Source organism: Chelonoidis abingdonii, chromosome 2 (genome assembly GCF_003597395.2).
Source record: "Chelonoidis abingdonii isolate Lonesome George chromosome 2, CheloAbing_2.0, whole genome shotgun sequence".
NCBI classification, from domain to species: Eukaryota; Metazoa; Chordata; order Testudines; family Testudinidae; genus Chelonoidis; species Chelonoidis abingdonii.
Window position 1 is genome coordinate 85,486,469 of NC_133770.1, and position 20,128 is coordinate 85,506,596.

General features: G+C 40.0%; 1 protein-coding gene across 2 annotated transcripts in view; it reads right to left on the reverse strand.

Annotated features, from left to right (window-relative positions):
* The window catches only part of LARS2 (leucyl-tRNA synthetase 2, mitochondrial), a 128,302-nt gene that overhangs the window by 78,252 nt on the left and 29,922 nt on the right, over positions 1-20,128 (reverse strand). For both annotated transcript variants that reach the window (XM_032803182.2, XM_032803185.2), the window contains exons 5-7: positions 18,797-18,857; positions 3,022-3,111; positions 9-152 (exon numbers count right to left, since the gene is read on the reverse strand). In XM_032803182.2, the coding sequence (XP_032659073.1) occupies positions 9-152; positions 3,022-3,111; positions 18,797-18,857 (295 nt within the window). The remainder of the gene's footprint in view (positions 1-8; positions 153-3,021; positions 3,112-18,796; positions 18,858-20,128) is intronic.

The following is a 20,128-nucleotide window of genomic DNA, read 5'->3' on the forward strand; positions in this document are numbered from 1 at the left end:
ACTCACACCTTTGCATAAACAGTAGTTTTGATAAACCACTGTCTGAGGTACTTCTGTTCCACTTTTGCTCCTGAACGCCATGAACAGCCATTTTCATCCACCTGTTCATTTGCTAGAACAGTCTGATCCACAGGGTCCCAATTAACCATGGCCTAAAAATGTTTCAGGAAACAAAGTACTAGTTTTAGTATGTGTGTCACAAAAAATGGATCTAATTTTTCAGATATTGACAGTACTCAGTACAAAGATAGTTTCCAAGGCTCCCGTGATCTCTGCATAAAAATGTCCATTAGAGTCATCTCCATGAATTGAGATTCAACTAGGGATCTATTGGGCACTGTGCTCCTCAGAACTCAAAGCCCAGCAATGAAGCCTGCTACCTTTCTACGGAGTTAAGACACGAATACTTGGATTGATTGTACGAACGGGGGCTGTACTGACCCAAGGACATTTATCATCTTCAATAATGAAGTAAAAACACTACTGGCTTTACAGAGCAAGAATATAGTCTGAAGTTAAATAGGCTGGTACTGATCCAAAAGCTCTGGGGGTAAGTATGAGGATAATTTATAGCTAAAGAGCTCTAACCTGAGAGGATGAGGAATCACATGTAAAAATGTTCAAGTAATACTGGTCAGCTGTAAAGTTAAACAGAATTAACATTTCCTGCACTGAATTTGACTACTCAATATATGTTATTTTAGATATCACTCTCTCCTATTTATATCAATCCAAGTAAACTAGAAAGTTCAAAATGGTATAGTGGAGAAAATATCTGTGTTCAAGTCCAGCCCTAATCACATGTATGCAATTTGTATTTCGGTCTAAATCACAAAAAGTGCATGTTACACACAGCAAAAACAGACGTATAATTTTGAAAGATTAGAACCTCTACTTTCTATAATAAGAGATTGAAGGAATCTCATGGTATGGTAAATGAAAGAGATATGCTAACAGATGTTTATTTAAAAAAACATGAACGGAAATTTAAATATCAAGAAAAGAATAATAACAACTGTGAAAATCAATCCACCATATAGAGAATCATTTAGTAACTTCAGCTGAGCTATTCAAAGTGACTTACGGTCAACATGAAAAATAGCTCTGCTCCACAATGTTTTACACATTAACACATTATCTGAAATAAATTAAATAAACCTATTATGTAGGGGGAAGACTCAAAATCTCAGAATTTAAATAAATAAGGGTTTTCTTTGTCATGTTACTACATTTTATGTATTTGTCATCATTCTCCTTTCAAATTATCCCAATTTCCAAACTTCTTTTTTTTCCTTCTTCTTAAAACACAGTGCCTGTGCTTGGGAAGAAGCAAAAACCACTTCACAAATTGGGTGAAGGGAAATACTGTAGTATGTAGCTGCTTGATGCCCTTCCCCTTAGGAATACAATTGTTACTAACAGTGACTTTTATGCATCATCTGATTGCCTGCATTGATTTATACAATATAAATGATAGAATTAATTAAATATAGATATTTTTGATGAAAAATTTAAATTCCTATCTACAAATCAAGCTCACATGAATACAAGTATTCCATGGGAATTCATTCTTAATGTGAGTCAGCTACCTTTTATCTCTAACCTGCTAATAATAGTAATAATAATAATAATGTCAAACTTTTTTGAAATTAAAAAGATACTTAATATCATACCATTAGAGATTAATTTATTACAATCCATTTTCAAAGCCAATCAAAATACACATCTTCAATAATGGTACAGCACATTGTAAAAGTGGCTCTAAAAACAGTGACCGTTTTATTTATAAAGTGCTCCCTAACAAGATGACTAGACCACTGCAAAGTTAAAACAAAACACTGATGAACATAAAACAGACAATATTAAAAAAATAATAACATGCTAAAAAGCCAAAATGAAGCAGTATCATTATGAACTAGTTTTCTTTTGTTAAATAACTACGATCCAAAGCTGAGAAGAAAAGAGATGATTTTAGTTTGCTGATATTGAGGAGAAGCATATATGTTGAGATCTTTGGATTATGATTAAACTGGCCATGAGACAGTGGTGTTAATTAGCACTACTACACAATCCAGAACTTTTCAAATAGACAACTCCATCACAATCAATGAAGAAAAAATAGAGCAGTAACACATGTCAGTAGTTGAAAGTCATAATCAGGGATTTAAAGCTGTGTTTTGTCCCTTCTGTCTCACTACTGCATCCTTTCCACTAGTGTTCAGAACTCATGCAGTCTCTTACTTTAAAGAAGAGACAGGAGTCTGTTGTGATGAATATAAACTGGGTTCTTTACTGAGGCTGAAAGACAGAGACAGACTCTGTTAATTTTCACTGACTCCAGTTCTCAGACTAATTCAGCAATGTGTAAACTGGTAATTACTGGCCTGGCATTCACAGTCATGGAATGGAGCTCTACATCCATCTTCACTCAAGGCTACCCTTACAGCCTTAGCAAAGCCACAGTTACTCCTCTAATGCTCCATTTATAACTGCAATAAATGATACTTCAGACTGTTTAAGGCATATCTCAAGAGTGCTGGAGGCAGAGATGAAGATGTGCATTAACTGGTATCAGCACAGATTGAAGAGTCTTACTGCTGATAAGATCAATCCTGATCCCTTTTAAGTCAGTGGTAAATCTTCCAATGACTTTGTTAGGAGGAGGATAGCACCCTAAGTAAGCAGGAGTCATTTTATGACATCAAGAGGCAAGAAATAAACAAATTCAATCTAAATCATTCATTTGGCATACCAATATTGCACGTACGGCCACTGTACACCAGTTTGATAATAGAGATCATTGATTTGCCCTGGCATTCTACTTAGCAGTGGAAGATAGTTACCCATTAACATTTTATCTTTTACAGTGATATACAAAAGCACAAACACAGTAATGCAGATATCTGTCCCCCTAATGAATGTGAAATAAAGAGCCTGAAAGATGTTCTCTATAGTATGAGTGACTCAGGACATTAAGTTTAAGGTATATACATAATTGTATACGTCAATGTTTGCACTTACCTCCTTTTGATAGACTAATCCAGCTTCAAATAACTTAATAAAGAGGTACTGAGTCCATTTATAATACTCTGGCAAACAAGTGGTTATTTCCTGTAAAGAGAAGGAAAAAAACCCAACATTCTATTATCTTCCTGCTACATCATAACTCAAGTGATTTACTTAATAGACCATATGAATAATTGCAACCTGTAGGGAAAATATGTACTGTATTAAATTAATTTAGAAAACGTGCACCATGACTGAAAAACGCACAGGTGTAAAGTCAGAGAAATCATGGTTTGTGGGGAAAGGTCCTTCAGTACACTAAGCCACAGCCAACCCAGGGAGCTGCAACACAGTTTATACAATGCTGCTATTCCAGCCCATAGGGTGGGATGAGAAGGATCTGGTTGATTTTTCTTGAAGAAGTTGGCAGCAAGAGGGGGTAAACCAGTTTCTCAAAGACAAAGGACAAGCCGACACCTCTAGCCAGGTGTCATCAATGTGGATTGCCAATCATCCATCAAGTGGGCTGTTCTTGGGTGGGCAGGAACAGATCGATCTGAATTTTAACAAACAACATGGAACTTCTTTCATCACAAGACTCCATATCTTCATCTTCACAGCAAGAAGGAAATTTATCTAGGAATAAGCCTCAGAAAAATGCATTTCAAAGGGTGACTGGACTATAAAAGTGAGGAGCAAAACCACCTAAGGTTCTCTCTCTCTCTTTCTCCTAAGATGACACAGGAACCAGCCACTGACTTTGGAAGAGTTCCTGTTCTGAGAATTTGGTCAACAATGGTGATGGGAACCTGTGGTAAGGATTTTACCTTGAACCAAGTCTAGTTTGTTAAGTTTTAGCTACTAGAAAATGTTTTATATTTATTTCTCTTGTAACTATTTCTGTCTTTAATACATTACACTTGTACTCACTTAATCTCTCACTTTATAGTTAAATAAACTTATTTTATAAATCTAAACTAATGCAGTGTGGTGGTTAAACTGAACTGTTTGGTAACTCCAGTTAGAGTCGCAAACTGTTGCATACTGACCCCCTACAGGGGCAACAGACCTATAATATCTGAACTGTCCAGGAGAGGGCTGGACAGTGCTGAACACATATTTTGCGGAAAATTGGGGATGGGGAGTGTGTTGAGGTCACCCTGTAAGTATTAACCAAGGCTGCTGGAAGCCAGAGGGTGGCTTGTGTTTGCTAACCAGGACAGCAACCAGACACTCAGGGGATGACCCCTGCATGCTGTTTGGCTGTTTGTGAGTAGCACAAGTTGGGAGCTACAACAACAAAGCAATATGAGACACCCAAGGTTGCATGGCAGGTGGTGGCAACCATTCACTGGTCTGGACTGCACCCTGGGAAGTGACAGGTGGACTTTACTTTTGAAGAGAAGGGCAAAAGTTGAAGGTAGAAGAGAAAGTGGACTGAAGGGAACCACGGAAGTGAAGGAAAGAGAACAAGAAAAGGCTGAGAAGTTGTGCATGTTGACAGACTGGAAGAATATGGCAGAGAGGTGGTAAAAGGGGATGAGCATGCAACGTCGTTGAAGGAGATAGGATAGCTGCTGAGGAGATCTCATATTTAGAAATCAAAGATGGAGCAATGTTTAGTGAAGATAAGGTCAAATAAGTGGTCATTCTGGTTAGTGGGCAAAGTGATCTAAGATTGAAAGTTGTGTAAGACGGTGACAGCAAGGAGAAGTGAGATGAAGGGATCAGATAGGAAATCACAGTGCTGGGGGATTGTGAGGAAAGTGAGATCGAGAGCCACATGTCATAAAAAGATAGGGGAGCGGCAGAAGTTAAGAAGAGGACAGCTGACAATATCATGGACAGCATTTTTTTCACCTAAGACAATTTTCAGAAACTTTTTGCACTCCACTGAATAAAAACAGTCTACTTTTAATTAGCCACAAATTTGCCTCATTCAGGATTGGTGCCTTTGAAACATTGGAAGAAATATGGTTTAAAATTAACAGAAATGTTAGGAAAAGCACACTGTACTTTTAATATGTTATACAAACAAATACCTTGATAGGTATGCAACTCAGACCTCAATGTTTGTGCTATGAAGCAAGGCTAATAGAGCTATAAATCTTTCTCCTGCTGGAATATGGTGTTGGAAAATAAAAGTTTAAAATGTAAACTTAAACATATTTATGCAAGAACTCTTTAGTCAGTAGAACCAAACGCTTTATAGTGTCCAATATTTTGTAAAACACTAGTTCTAAAAAAACTTCAAAGACAAAAAAGTGTTTCAGTAACATGGACTAAAAGCCCAAACTGTTGTTGGAAAAAGATTTGCTGTGCATGCAAATCCCAGTTTTCAGTGCAATGGATTATGGGTGCAATGGATACAATCACATTTTCATGGGCATGGCCAGTTTTTCAAGTTTGGACCAAAATGAAAATAGCAAAAGAACTCTGTCAAACTCTGAATCAGGGTCAGAAAAGTGTAACTATATACAAATGGCATCTTCTTGCACAATAGATCCGCTGCCTGGGTCCTTTTAGATTCATGTGTGCTTGCTTAAGGGACACAAATACATTTCTACTACTTTTCTTTCTGTTAGCCTTGCAAAAACAGCAAAACAATGGAAGTGTGAGCTGGATTCTATTCAGCCTCTCATAGCGGTCACTAAGCCAAAAAGAACATATTTTGACTTATCAGATTCCAAGGTTGGCAATTAGAAAAATACTAGCAACTTTTCACTTTTAAACTGAGCAAACGTGATCAAGAAACTCTTAAAAATGTCAACAAGCATGGACCACATAATGCCTTTTTTCTCCCTGTTATAGTTGTTGCAGTATGACGTGTGTAACATCAGTTGACATTCAAAGGCCTTTGAAATACCTCTGCCTAATAATTTTATTGATTTTCTACAATTTTAACATTACAGTATTGACATGCAGCTACGAACAATTAATACATTTTGTGCAAATATGTCTCAGCATCAAAAATAAGGCTTTGAAGACCAAAGAGAGACATTTAATGGTAAATTTTCAGCAGTGTGTGAAGATTTAACAACACATTAACTCCATACTCTGTGCTGAAAATGGACCACTTGATGAAAAGCCTGACTTCCATGTCTCAGGCTACGTCTATACTACGGGATGATTTCGAATTAGCTAAAACCGGTTTTATTAAACAGATATTATAACGTCGATTGTGCGCGTCCACACTAGGCACATTAATTCGACGGTGTGCATCCATGGTCCAAGGCTAGCGCATACGATTCTCTGGAGCGCATGCACACTGTGGGTAGCTCATTTCGTAGCTCTCCCTGTTCCGGCAGTCTCCCTGCCTTGGATTCGGTTGAGAGCCCAGTGCCTGATGGGGCAAAATCATTGTCGCAAGTGGTTCTGGTACACCTCACCCTCCCTTTGTGAAAGCAGCAGACAACCATTTCGCGCCTTTTTCTGGTGAAACTGAGCAAATGCAATAGAACACAAGCAGGACCCTGCAATCAGTAACGTATCGTGGACGTTGTAAACACCTCGCGATTCCGTGCGTCTATGGTGAACCATGAACTCCAAAGCAGGCGAGGAGGAGGCATTACGGCAGCGCGCGCACGAGAGCGATGAGCGACGTGGACACTGACATCTCCCTAACGCGGGCCCTGCGGTTGGAGCTTACTGCTGGTAAGGGGGCAGGTTCTACCACTGAACGCCGATTTGGAGCGGGAACAAGCACGGACTGGTCGGGACTGATACGTTTGGCAGGTGTGGATGAATGTCGCGTGGCTGCGAACTTTCGCATAGCCGTAAGAGCACTTTCTTTGACTTTGTGCTTGTTTCCCCTGCTCGAAACCACCTATACCAAGCATGGGGCAGCCCTCACAGTGGAGAAAGCGCTGGCCAATACCCTCTGGAGACTGCAACTCAGACAGCCTACCGTCAGTCGGAATCAATGTGGAGTGGGAAACATCTACGTGGGGGCCTGCTGTGATGTCAAGAGCCAAAGCAATCATTAAGCTGCCTGCTCACGAAAAGGTTGTGCTCTGGGAAACGTAGCAGGTCATAGGGCGATGGCTTTGCCTGCATATGGGAAGTCCCTCACACTGTGGGGGGGTGATAGAATGGAACCATACATCCTATCTTGCCCCGGAGCGCACCAAGGGCACCCAGTACGTGAAACCGCAAGGGGTAACTTAGTGTCTGCAAGCCTGGTGGATCACCAAGGGACGCGTTCACCAACATGCCACGTGGGATGGCCAGTAAGGTTCCATGAATCGCTTGTGTCCTTCAGAAGCACTACTAGTTTAAACGGCTGCAGCAAGGGAATTACTTCCCAGAGCCAGAAATACAAGCTTGGTGCGATGTTGAAATGCCTGTCGTTATCTCTGGGGGACCCAGGCCTAACCCTTGATGCCAGGCTCCAGAGAAGCCATAACACAGGCAACCTGGACAGTGGGTCAGTGAGCTTGTTCACTTACAGCTTGAGCAAGTGCAGGATGTGGTAAGTAATGTGCCATTTGGCGTTTAAAAGGCGTGCTACGCGCACCATACTGCCTCGCTCAGCCACCACAAGCCAACCAATGTCCCTTGTTATGGGCTGCTTGCGTGTGGTGCTCCACATCTCTGTGAGAGTAACGCGGGGAGACCTTTATGGCGGGGTGGGAGGTTTGAGGCGCAAATCACCCTGGCCGCTGAATTATGCACACGCGCCAGACTCCAGGGCGACTAGAACAGAGCAAACCAGAAGAGGTGGCGCATCAAGAAGCCTTGAAACGCAGTTTCATCACGGGCCAGGGTACGTGTGGTGACTGCTGTGTTTCGCTTCCCCTCAAGAACCCCCACCAACTTCAATTGACTCCTTACCCTGTAAAAAGCCCAACCCTCTCCCATTTGATTACAGCTTGCTTAATGGAATAAAGCCTACAATCTTTAAAAACATGTATTCCTTTATTAAAAGACATTCCCTGTAAGCAACCCACATCCCCCTTTGCGCATGTATTACTTTGTTAAACAGTAATTTAAAAAGATGCAGAGAATCTATCAAGGAAGGTGACCGGGTTTGTTTGGGAGGAGGATAGGAGGGAAGGAAAAGGCTATTAAGCACATTTCAAATGTAATGAAAGCCTTTTGGTTGAACACTGTCCAGGAGTGGAGTGGGCGGGTGCAGAAAGCACTTCCCCACTGCGTTAATAACACGGCTGGGGTGACGGAAGAGATGGCGAACAATTGGAGTGGAGGGTGGTTCAAACAATCGAGCTGCGAGGTGGCACTCTGTAACCCGCTGCTCCTTCTCATGAAGACCTCACATTTAAAGAGCACTGTAGTGTGGACGGGTGCAGCGTTAAATCGATTTAACGCTGTTAAAATCGATTTAACGGCTTAGTGTGGACCAGGCCTCAGACAATACAGTACACATTTGGTATTATTTGCATATTCAATTAATTTAGCCTGGTTCTCCACTCTGTGATGCCAGCTTTATACTGGCATAGCTCCAGTGAAGTCAAAGTACTTATGTCCATGTAAATACCAGTGATGGAAGAGAGTGGAGAATCAGTCCCAATTGAACCTTTTTTTTTTTGTACATCAGGATAGGATAGTAGCCTCATATCCATAAACTAACTGAAACAAGCTATCAAAAAAAGTTAAGATAAAAGAAAGAAAATGGACAGAGGCCATCTGATCCTGATGGGCAGGTTATCATTTGAAACTATAGGAGATGACGTTCTCAATTTAAAATAGTGCAAACAGAATCTCATTTGTATTCTCTCCTGTAGGTGGTGACCTGGCTTGCCATTCATGAGGAGATAAAGGAGAATACATCACTGAAACGGATGTGCTCTCATATCACCAAACAGCAAAGAGATCAGTCAAACCCATAATTTATTTAACATCATAACCATGAAGGACTGAAGTTATATGTCATGAAAAAAAAGGTAGAGCAACAACATTATTACAGAGTCAATCATTAAAAGACTTTCTAAAAAATGAACAAGGTGTGAGATCAGCAAGAATTTGTGTCACTGCAGATGATGACAAGCCAAGAACCACCCCCAAAGACAATGTGAAAATACGATCCTTCTGCCTTTAGTTTAGCACATTAAGACTTACAGAGAAAATAAAATTCTCATATTCCCCAGTGTGAAAGTAGAATGAATTATATTGTGAAAATCGAAAGGATTAAAGAAATGCTTTCTGTACCTTTAAGCAAAACTGTTGGAATGCTGCAATCCAGGTGTCAGGAATACAGACATTAACATAGAACAATTGCACCGTTTAAGGACAATTGGTGAAGCATTAGCCTTAAATCAATAAGAGTTAGTAAGGAAGTAGGATATGCATGCTGTGCCCCAGCTGAATTTTACTGTGTTGCTTTCTTTGTCTCTTTGTCTAATTCCTGCTCTTTTATCTGTATAAATAAGACTGTTTGGGTCTTGCATGGCCACTCACATTATCTGGGGGTATGGCTACACTTGGAAATGTGCAGCGCTGAGAGTTACAGCTGTGGTCGTACAGCTGGGTAGGAACAGCGCTGCAGTGTGGCCACACTGACAGCTACCAGCGCTGCAGTGTGGCCACATTTGCAGCATTTGCAGCGCTGTTGGGAGTGGTGCATTGTGGGCAGCTATCCCAGCGTTCAAGTGGCTGCAACGTGCTTTTCAAAAGAGGGGGGTGGGGTGGAGTGTGACAGGGAGCGTGGGGGAGACAGAGAGAGTGGATTTTTGGAGCTGACACTGTGACAGCTCCCTGCCTTGCAAGTTCTGGCCATTTCCCCCACCCCTCTCTCAATCACTCTTAAATGCAAAAAGGCTTCAGACCAGATAAGCAGCTTCTCCGAGGGACTCCCCCCCCCCCGCCGTGCTGTTTGTCTCCTCAAGCAAACAGCTGTGAACATTCCAAAGCCTCGGCTCGGCTCGCTCGCTGGAGCAAAGAGCAGCTGTGTTTGGTAGCTCCGGGGAGTACCTTCCGGTTTGTTGTAGACAGGAATTCTGGGATACCTCTTAATACCCTGGAGGCCAATAACAGCGCTGGTGAGTGTCCACACCTGATGAGCAGCGCTGCATCACCAGCGCTGGATTCGCTACACCCGCAGCAGACCAGGGAGTTGCAGCGCTGGCTGAGCTTTGTAAGTGTGGACACCGAGTAAGTTGCAGCGCTGTAACCCCCTCACCAGCGCTGCAACTTGCAAGTGTAGCCAAGCCCCAAGTGCTATTGGCGGAGCGCTGCGCTAATAAAACAGAGTGGTCTGACAAATTGTGAGTGTTGATTCTAACTTTGACACCAATTATAAAACTCTAAAATTATATTTGGAAATATCCTTTTGTTAGTTTGTTAACATTTTTAATTAAAGACAGATGTTTATTAAAGGTTTTATCTGTGCTGCCTCAAATGATCCCAACACAGATTTGAAAGTATTCAGCTATTCTGATACAAAAAGCCAGAAAAGCTTTCATAAAATGAGTCTGCAAAACTACAGGACAGGATTCTTCCTGCAGTCTATCAAATGTAGCTCCTTTGCTTGTGAGCACAGTCCTCCAATATATAGTACATACACCCAATCATTTGTTTGGGGGTGGGGTAAGGCAAAAAAAATGCCATAACACAAAGCAGTTCAGGTGAACGTGTTTTGACCTATTAGAAGACTAGCATTTTTGCTTCTGAGATAGAATATATGTTAAAAACACCACCATATTTACAAAAAATGAAATATTCTTTTTATTTGCCTACTGCATGTGTTCCTCGGTGTCTGTGACAGATTCAGAGACAAATAGCCACCAGGTTGTTTGACGAGTTTTTTGAGGGAAGAGATCCCCCCCCTTCTTTCTTCTTCCCTCTCAGTTTTTCGTTCCTCCTTTTGTCCACTGGCTAGCCACAAATATATCTGTTACTTTCACCAAAAAGTATCTTTACCATTGTTTATAGTTAATGTTACTGTACCATCTCAGGGATGACACTCAATGCTAGAAATATATCACTGTTAAGACTGGTGGACATGGAAAGAAAAAATGCATTCTTATTCAGGAATTTCCTTTCTTAGGCCCTTCATGCCCACTATGTTCTCCCACCCAGGGAGAATTATGCTGGAGGAATTAGTACAATCAGTTAATTGGCACCTTACCACTATTGTCTGAAGTTCAGTTAAAGGTTCTGTTGCAAACAAATTCTCAATTTAAATGAATAAACAGCATTGCTAATTTAAAGTTGAGTGGGGTGCAGCTTTGGAAGCTATTGACTCTGGTTAGGATTTCCAAGAGGAGACTTAGGGAATAAAAGACCCGTGGCATCGCCACAGCTGGTCCAAGTCAGCCTACTCAGTCTGGCAGAACTCAAAAATGCTATGCAGACCTTTGAATTTGGGCTGGAGCTCAAGCTCTGGAATCCTATGAGGGATCCTGAAGCCCAAATATCTATACAGCAATTTTTATCCCCACAGGCTTAGCTAGCTGACTTAGGCCTGCCGGGAGTCTTTTATCCTTGCATAGACATACGCTTAAAGTCCAGCCTAGGTCAAAATTCTGGCCCACTTCCAAGTATCGTGGGAAGAAGAGGAAATCTACATTTAAGGTTGCTGAATATGCAAGGATCTAAAGAATTCTGATGCAAGATTCAGTTCATAAGTAAAGGATGAACAGATTTTCAAGTGCCTTAATTTATAATGTGATCATCTGTGATTTTAAAGTCTGCTAAACACATACTATTTTCTATTACTGAACCATGAACTTAACCAGTTTGCATTTAAAAAAAAAAAAAAGAGAGAGAGAACACTTTTGAAGTTTACCTTTAAGCTATTTCCATGGGTATTATTTTTTAATATCAGCAATATATGGAGCCTGAGAGAGAGAGAACTGTTCCTGCTGTGAGACCAGCTAAGTTTTGTGAATAATATATAACTCAATTAGAGGGAACCCATTTCTTAATTTATTAGTAATCACTCTTTTCTAACACATCCAGATATCAAGACAGTTTCACTGAACTTGCAATTCCTCTTATTAAGGGGAAACAAAAAAAAATCTGGATGCATTTCTCCAAAACGTTTTTAAAAAATAAACAGTTTTTAATACATGACCTGTCCATTTGGGCATCATATGGGTCTTCTGACACCCAAGTAGAAACTAGATTGCTGGACGTAAAATAATTTCCTGGTTTTCATAGATCTTTGCAGATGGACCAAAGTACATTTCCTACCTAGCAGTTAAATATTTGTTATTGAAGGACTTGCAACCTCCTTTTTCATGTGTTGTTTACATTGAATGCAAAGTTAATGAAGAATGTAACTCTCTGAGCTATTTTATTTTCATACTAAAAGCTGTGCAATGTCAAGATTTTCCTTTTCTATTCAACCATATATAGCATAATTGTTATCAAACCAACATTTCTACAGCAGCATTTCATCCACTTTCCAAAATGATTTACAACCTCATAAAATTGTATTTACATTACAAATTCAATAGCTGTAAGTAGCCCAGTTTGAGTAATAAAGGCCAGATTCTCAGCTGAAATCAAAGGAATTGTGCTGACTTAGCTGAAGATGTGACTCTAAATTTTTAAGATGGATATAAAGAGACAAGTAATGACCATGATGGAGAAGAAAATTAGTAGGTACTGCATATACTGTTAAACTCTTAACCAGGCAGTAAACAAGAGGTTATTTTAAAATGATCAAACTACAGAAAAATATCAAAGAATTACTATATTTTAAAAATTACTATGAGGAAGAAAGGAATATTATTTTTACATGAAAATTATATTAAAATTTATATGAACAGGTTGAAATGGTTCACAAATAAGTTTGCGTGAAGACTGTACTCTAGGATAAAGAGAGTTACAATTCGATAATTTGTCTAGTTGTGAATTGGTGGCTTGATGAGAATGTGCATTCATTTTGATGGAACCCAAAATGGAAAGAGAGGGAGTTATGTCAAAGTCTGTATCTTTTGTTGGTGGTGATGTGTTTCTCTGTGAAAATTTTATTGACTAGTTCTTGAAAAGAAAATTTTTAAAAAGCCAGTTTATACAGTGGCAGAAAGTTGTCTATACAGTGGGAGGTAGTTGTCTAGTATAATGGTATTTTGGAAGAATCCTATTGCCAGGAATCCCAAAACTCTGGTTTCCTTGACAACAACAGGTAAAGCATGACTAGAATGCTTTTGACTCTTTAAATATCTTTAGAGTCTCTTAGAATGTTTTTTTCAAACATGCAGCTTTTGAACACTTAGTACGCTAACAGATTAAGAAATGTAATGCTCTGCTAGGTTTTCAGAGTAATCTCTCTTATCATTGCCCAGCTTTGAAGGCAGTGCCCTTACCAGCAGCAGGGCAGAATTAACCCCCCTGTCCCCCCCCCACGCAATAGCCTGACTGCCTTTCGGGTTGGGACTAGGATGACCAGATGTCCGATTTTATAGGGACAGTCCCAATATTTGGGGCTTTGTCTTATATAGGTGCCTATTACCCCTCACCTCCTGTCCCAGTTTTTCATACTTGCTGTCTGGCCATCCGAGTTGGGACCCACATGGTTACAACACCATGAAATTTCAGATGTAAACATCTGAAAATAATGAAATTGAATAATTTTAAAAACTCTGGCCATGAAATTGACCAAAATTTCCTGAATTTGGTAGGTCCCTACCTATGACAATGCAACTAGCAACTAAGTTGTTTCATGTCCATTAAATTCATTAGAGCAACACTAGAATGAAGAACACAGGTTCACCAGACTTCTTATGAAAAGGATATTTTGTATTCTAAAAATGCATTTTAGGCACTCTAGATCTAAATTTCTAATATCCAACTGTCTTCTAAAATTTTGAGATTTAAAGTACCATCAACTTTATATAATGACCTATATTTCCAAAATGACTAGTGATTTTGGGTGCCCTGCTTGCAACATCTTAAAGGAGCTTGATTTTCAGAGGGCAGGTGCTCAACATCTCTGAAAATCAGGGCTCTAAGTGTCTCAAATTGGACACCTAATAATTGAGGCATTTAAAAATCACTAGAAACTTTTGAAAAATGTAGACCATTACTAGTATTCCACTAATTCCATTAAATATTTTGTTTAAAATACAGGTAATATACTAAGCAGTGCCAGCTCTTGCTTTTTTGCTGCCCCAAGCAAAAAAAAAAACAACAAATAACCCCCCCCACAAATCTGCTGTGAAGGTATTATTCCCACTTTGAACTTTAGCATCCAGAAAGTGGGGACCTGCATGTACCCTTCTAAGCTTAATTCCTAGCTTAGATTTGATAGCGCTGCCACCAAGCAGAAATTCCAGTGTCTGGTACACTCCCTGTCTCCCCAAAATCTTTCCTGGGGGACCCAAGACTCAAACCCCTTGGGTCTTAAAACCAAGGGAAATAAACAATTCCCCCTCCTTTCCTTCTCCCAGACTTCCCCTCCCTGGGTTACCCTGAGAGATACACTGATCCAAACTCCTTGGATCTTAAAACAGAGAGGAATTAATCTTCCCCCCACCTCCTTTTCCCACACCAATCCCCTGGTGAGATCAGACCCAATCCCCTTGGGTTTTAAACAAGGGGAAAAAATCAATCAAGTACTTAAAAAGAAAGCTTGTAATTAAAGAAAGAAAAAGTAAAAATTATCTCTGTAAAATCAAGATGGAAAATGTTTACAGGGTCTTCAGCTTATATAGACTAGAGGGACTCCCTCCCCCTAGGCTAAGATACAAGTTACTGCAAACAGAGGTAAAAATATCCTTCCAGCAAAATACACATTTGCAAATAAAGAAAACAAACAAAAGACTAATCCGCCTTCTAGCTAGTACTTACTATTTTGAACATGAGAGACTGTTTCAGAAAGACTGGAGAAACCTGGTTGCACATCTGGCCCCTCTTAGTCCCAAGAGAGAACAACGAACAACACAAACAACGACTTCCCTCCACCAAGATTTGAAAGTATCTTGTCCCCCGATTGGTCCTTTGGTCAGGTGTCAGCCAGGTTCACTGAGCTTGTTAACCCTTTACAGGTAAAAGAGACATTAACCCTTAACTATGTGTTTCTGACACCTGCGCGGTGGCTGGAACAGCAAAGGGGCAGGAGGGTGCGAAACCAACCTGCCGGCCGGCTGGAGCAGCAAACAGGGGGGCAGAAACCAACCTGCCACCCGGCTGGAGCAGCAAAGGGGTGGGGGGGCGCGAAACCAACCTGCCGCCCGGTTGGAGCAGCAAAGGCGGGGGGGAGGTTTGCGGGAAACCAACCTGCCGCCCAGCTGGAGCAGCAAAGGGAAGAAAAAACAAAAAAACCAAAAAGAAAAAAAATACCTGCGGGGTGATGGGAGCGCGGGTGCAGGGAGACTCCCAGCCCTGCAGACCCCAGGCAGCAGAGTGCACACCCTAGCTAGCAGGGGGGAGGGGGTGAGAAAGAAAGGGGCAGCCAGGGCTTCCTTAAGCAAGGTGCTTGCCATGTGGCCCCTTCTGCCATGCCGCCTGCTGAGAGGGCTCTGCGCCGCTGCGGGGGGCAGGCAGGGAGGGACGCGGGCTGCTGTGCTGGGCTTGCTGCAGAACTGGCACCGCTCCCAGCAGCTCGCCTGCTCTGCGTCGTCGCCCAATACAGGGTGGCAGGAGCAGCAAACCAAAAGAAAAAATCCTGCAGGGGAAGCGGAAGCAGCGAAGCGCAAAAAAAAAAAAACGGTTTGCACGGAATGCCGCCCCTTGGAATCTGCCGCCCCAAGCACCAGCTTGCTCGGCTGGTGCCTGGAGCCAGCCCTGATACTATGAGATCTCTGAAATAATGTTGCTACATTTTGACAATGTTATAATGTTTGCCATGAGATCCTTCTGTATTCTATCTATGCAATTTTGCTGACTACAACATGAAAACCGAAACATTAAAAGGTATCTTTCAGGTTTTGACAGAAACTAATAAAAACAACGATACAAGAGCCTGACCTCAGGCAGCTAGTCACAGCAGGAAATCTACTTATCTACTTCATAGCTCTGTTCAGTAATAAAACCACATCTGGGTTCCACTAGTCTTGGACAGGAGTTTGCAGCAAAGCCAAAGATAATTCTATATTTAGTCAGCTTTTTAAGCACAGCCATACATATCAAGTATTAAAATTCCATTTTTATTAAATTCTTTTTTACCATGCTCTTCTAGTGTATATTTGTTATGTGTCATGCTTTATTGAAATTAATTAGGTACATATTTAAGCAAAATCAATAAATTTCCACTAAAAAATGAAAATTCCTGTTTTGACAAAGAGCCATGGGTAGCTTAATCAACCCATGATAAAGATTCTTTTCCCATCATTTTCAGGAGATAAGTCTCTGGCAATGTCAGCTGATTTTTCCATTAAATAAGTATGTATCTTCATTTCTAAGCAGCTGTTCAGGCCATTAACATCCTAGCTAAATATTTGCAAAGGGCCAGCCATCTGAAATTAAGTAAAACAAAATACTGAACTCACCAGCTTGCTCTCTTCTATGTAACAACTTCTCTACGAATTTCAATTAACTCTTTTTAGCCTGTTTCAAAAAATGTTCCATAAAAACCTATAAACTAAAATGTCCCTAAAACATTTTAAATCACCCCATCAATGCAAGGGTTGTGTCACAAACCCTGCCACAAATATTTAGAGACCTCTGAAGCATCAACAATTAACAAGGGGGCATATATTTAAATAAGCTGTCCTAGGAAGGTGAGGGCAAAGCTCACAAACTGGCCATAACAGGAACATTAGGTATGACTCACTTTACTCAGTCTGACAACCCTGTCTCACAACAGCCCTATACCCTTCCCATTTCAGTTTCCAACATCCCAGAAATAGCCAGTTTTATCTATTAGCCGATGTCTTAAAGTTATGTAAAAGATCTAAATAGTAGATGGACGTTCTTACCTCTCCTGAAAGACTATCTGCAATAGTATACTTAGCTCTTTAGGATACACTACAGTAGGCACACAAAGGTTTAATGATTTGAAAAGTTTCCTCATTACATGTATAGAAAATCTCTCTTGGACATGAAAAAGCTTACAAATGCATGGAAACATTTAGATGTGAACCATGTGTTGGGTGAACTTTCCTCTCCTAGCCTGTTCTTCCCAAAGCAACTTCTTGGCTATGCAGGGGAACTGTAATCTCACTAAAACTGCAACAGTGATCTCATTGCAACATGTGGTGCCACAGATTCTGAGACTTTATCCATGTAACTAAGCATCCTTACCTCTAAGGCTAATGGAAATTGAGGGCAGGTCTTATACTGGCATGCTGAAAACAAATCCTCTCTCTTTTCCGAGCTATAGTCCTGCTATAAAAACCCAAGATTAACATCTCTGCCTTTCTACGCAGAATCATACTAAAGTAATAATTAAAGTTTACCACTGAGAATTCAAAGGCAGTGAATAACTTCAATCTATTGGTAAATGCACTAACCCTGCAATGTATGGTGCTTCAGAAATAAATAAATTTTCATTCTTATTTCCATAATAGCATAGTCATTTGTCTGATTTTCTTTACTTTAAAAGCCTTGGTAACAGCTGCTTCTCAAGCACTTCTGTTTTAAACAGATCTTCCAGCTTCCAATGTGCTTCCCTCCTACCCTCGCTCCAGTGGTGATACAGACAACTACAATAATACAGGCTAGTGCTTTACAGTCTCTCCAACAACAGAATAATCCAGCATTTAAAAAAAACAACTGTTTTTGAACAGTTTCTTCACTCTCTGCATATGATAAATATGTGCATATTAAAAAAGCACATCTGAAAATATACATCTTACAATGCACAGCAGCCCTGCCTCACTCAATGCACATTTTATGAAGCGTGCATTGGGCCATACATAACTCTGTGAACTGGACTGATATATTTTATATATTGTGCAAGGCCATACATACATCCTATAGTGTACATTTCCAATGCACACACCTAAGGCAAGAGAGAAGAGGCAGGGTTAATAAGCAAAAAATTCTTTCTAATTTTTCCTTTCCATCTCTGATCTATCATATCTTTACATCCTTTTAAAAATTAAACACACATTAATTCCTATAAGGAATTTCATACCACAAACTACGACATAAATCAATATTGGAAAAATATTTAAATAGAAAACCATTTATCCAACAAACAGAAAATGTTCCTAAGAGCACTTAGGTTTATTATTTAGGTTAAATTTTAACACATTTACTGATAGATGTAGTACAGTCCTTATAACAATTTCTTACCATACATGGACTAACAACCAATGTATGTATTAGCTATTTTATCCTTCTCTTCCACAGTGCCATATCATAGTAGGGAATTCACTTAGCACTCTTTACTTTATAAACCAAAGACATTTAAAAAATTTAGATAGTAGTGTCTTTTTAAGAAGTTTAACCTTTTTGTTTACTTTCTGATAACCACAACCACAGAAAAGGTGTGGGGCGGGGTCAGAGGGAGTGCAAATATGGCAAATTTCTGCTTACAGGTAATATTTTAGGGCACACAAACATAGGGCTTACAAAAACTATCGATACAATGCCTTAATTATGGCATTGTGAAGTTCTACTGTAGATAGGCAAAAAAGCAAAGGGAAGAATTATTCTAATGCAAAACTGAGATGAATGCTAAAAGAAAAGCAGTGTTTCTTTCATCCCCCACATTATGTGGAAAAGAGTGGTGTCAACAAGTATCTCAAAAGTGGGGAAAGTTTGGCAATGAAGATTTCCAAATGTGTTTCAAGTATAATTATGCTGTGTAACAGTCTGAAGCAGTGACCATCCCAGATTATGTCTTACAGTTTCTATTTTACTTAAAATTATACAGATTCAATTTTGCATAATTTTCATACATAAACAAAAGACACTTAAAGAGAAAAAAGCTTACCCGTTCCCAGCTAAAAGACAGACCTAGTGCATCAAGCTGTTCCCTCATGTGTTTAATATTACTACAAAAAAGAAAAATATGGAACAATTAAGAGTATTAAAGAATATTCCTAACTATTGTTGATTATGTAATACATTTGTTATCAGATGCCTGTAAAGCTCTTTGACCGTCAAAGGCACTACAGAGCTGCTAAATATCATTATCCTACACATGCAGTCCAACTGAAGTAGTTGTCTAATAGGCAAATCCTTCATATGTGACCACTTTAAAGGCCTCCTGATTTTTGCCATTACCTTGAGTGTAACTGAAGAGAAGAGGACAACTTTTAGTTTTGGAGAACATGCTTTCCCATTATTATTTAGTATATGTATTGCAGTAGAACCTAGAGACTCCAGCTTCACAGTGCTACAGACTGTACACATACCTTACAATAAGATAGTCCTACCCGAAATTACTGAATCAAAATATAAGGCAAGACCTATCAGGAGAATACACGAAACAGACAGAGGGAGCACCAGGTAACACTGAGACGACAGTGATAAATGTAACGTGTCGTGACATCTTCTTAACAACTGCCTTAGCACTGCTGAGTGATTTGTAGGCATCATGGCAATCACATTTTAAGGAGAGATTTGAAGGTGGATAACGCAGTGGCATTGTGGATATTTACAGGCAGCCCCTCCCATTTCCTAGGAGTAGCATGCAAGAAACTGCAAAGGAATTTCTTTAAAAATGTAACTAATATTGGCATTATTTGCTCTCAAGTCTCTTCACTGAAGAAAATCACCACAATATCTTCCCTTTGATGGTGGTCAGTACACTCCTCCCAATGCATGGAGGCCTGCACACCAGCTCTCCACCAATCCTGGCAGAGGGAATTGAAGGAGGATTCCCAAATATGCACCCCCTACGTGGTACAACAATGTGGAACGTAATAGGACGGTCATAAATGTTTACATTTCTATGGAAATTAAAGGTAAGAATTAACATTCTGGAAATGTTTAACTTTTTATTTTGGTTAGGAAATACTCCAGTTTAGTCAGAGAGAAAGGATGGTCCAGTGGCTAGGGTACACACCTAGGACTTTGGAGACATCCACTGCATCCATACCAGGCCACTTGCTGGTATAAAACTGTCATTAAAAAAATTACACCACAACCGACCTATATACAAAAGTTTCCAGTGAAGACCTGGCCTTAGTTTGCTGTGTTTTTTAAAAAAGGAAAAGAGACATACAGTAGACAACTTAACTGAAGTTCATTACTAATTATTTACATTAGTAGTTTTATGATGTAGTACAAATAAAAATAATAGGAAATGCAAATGTGGGTT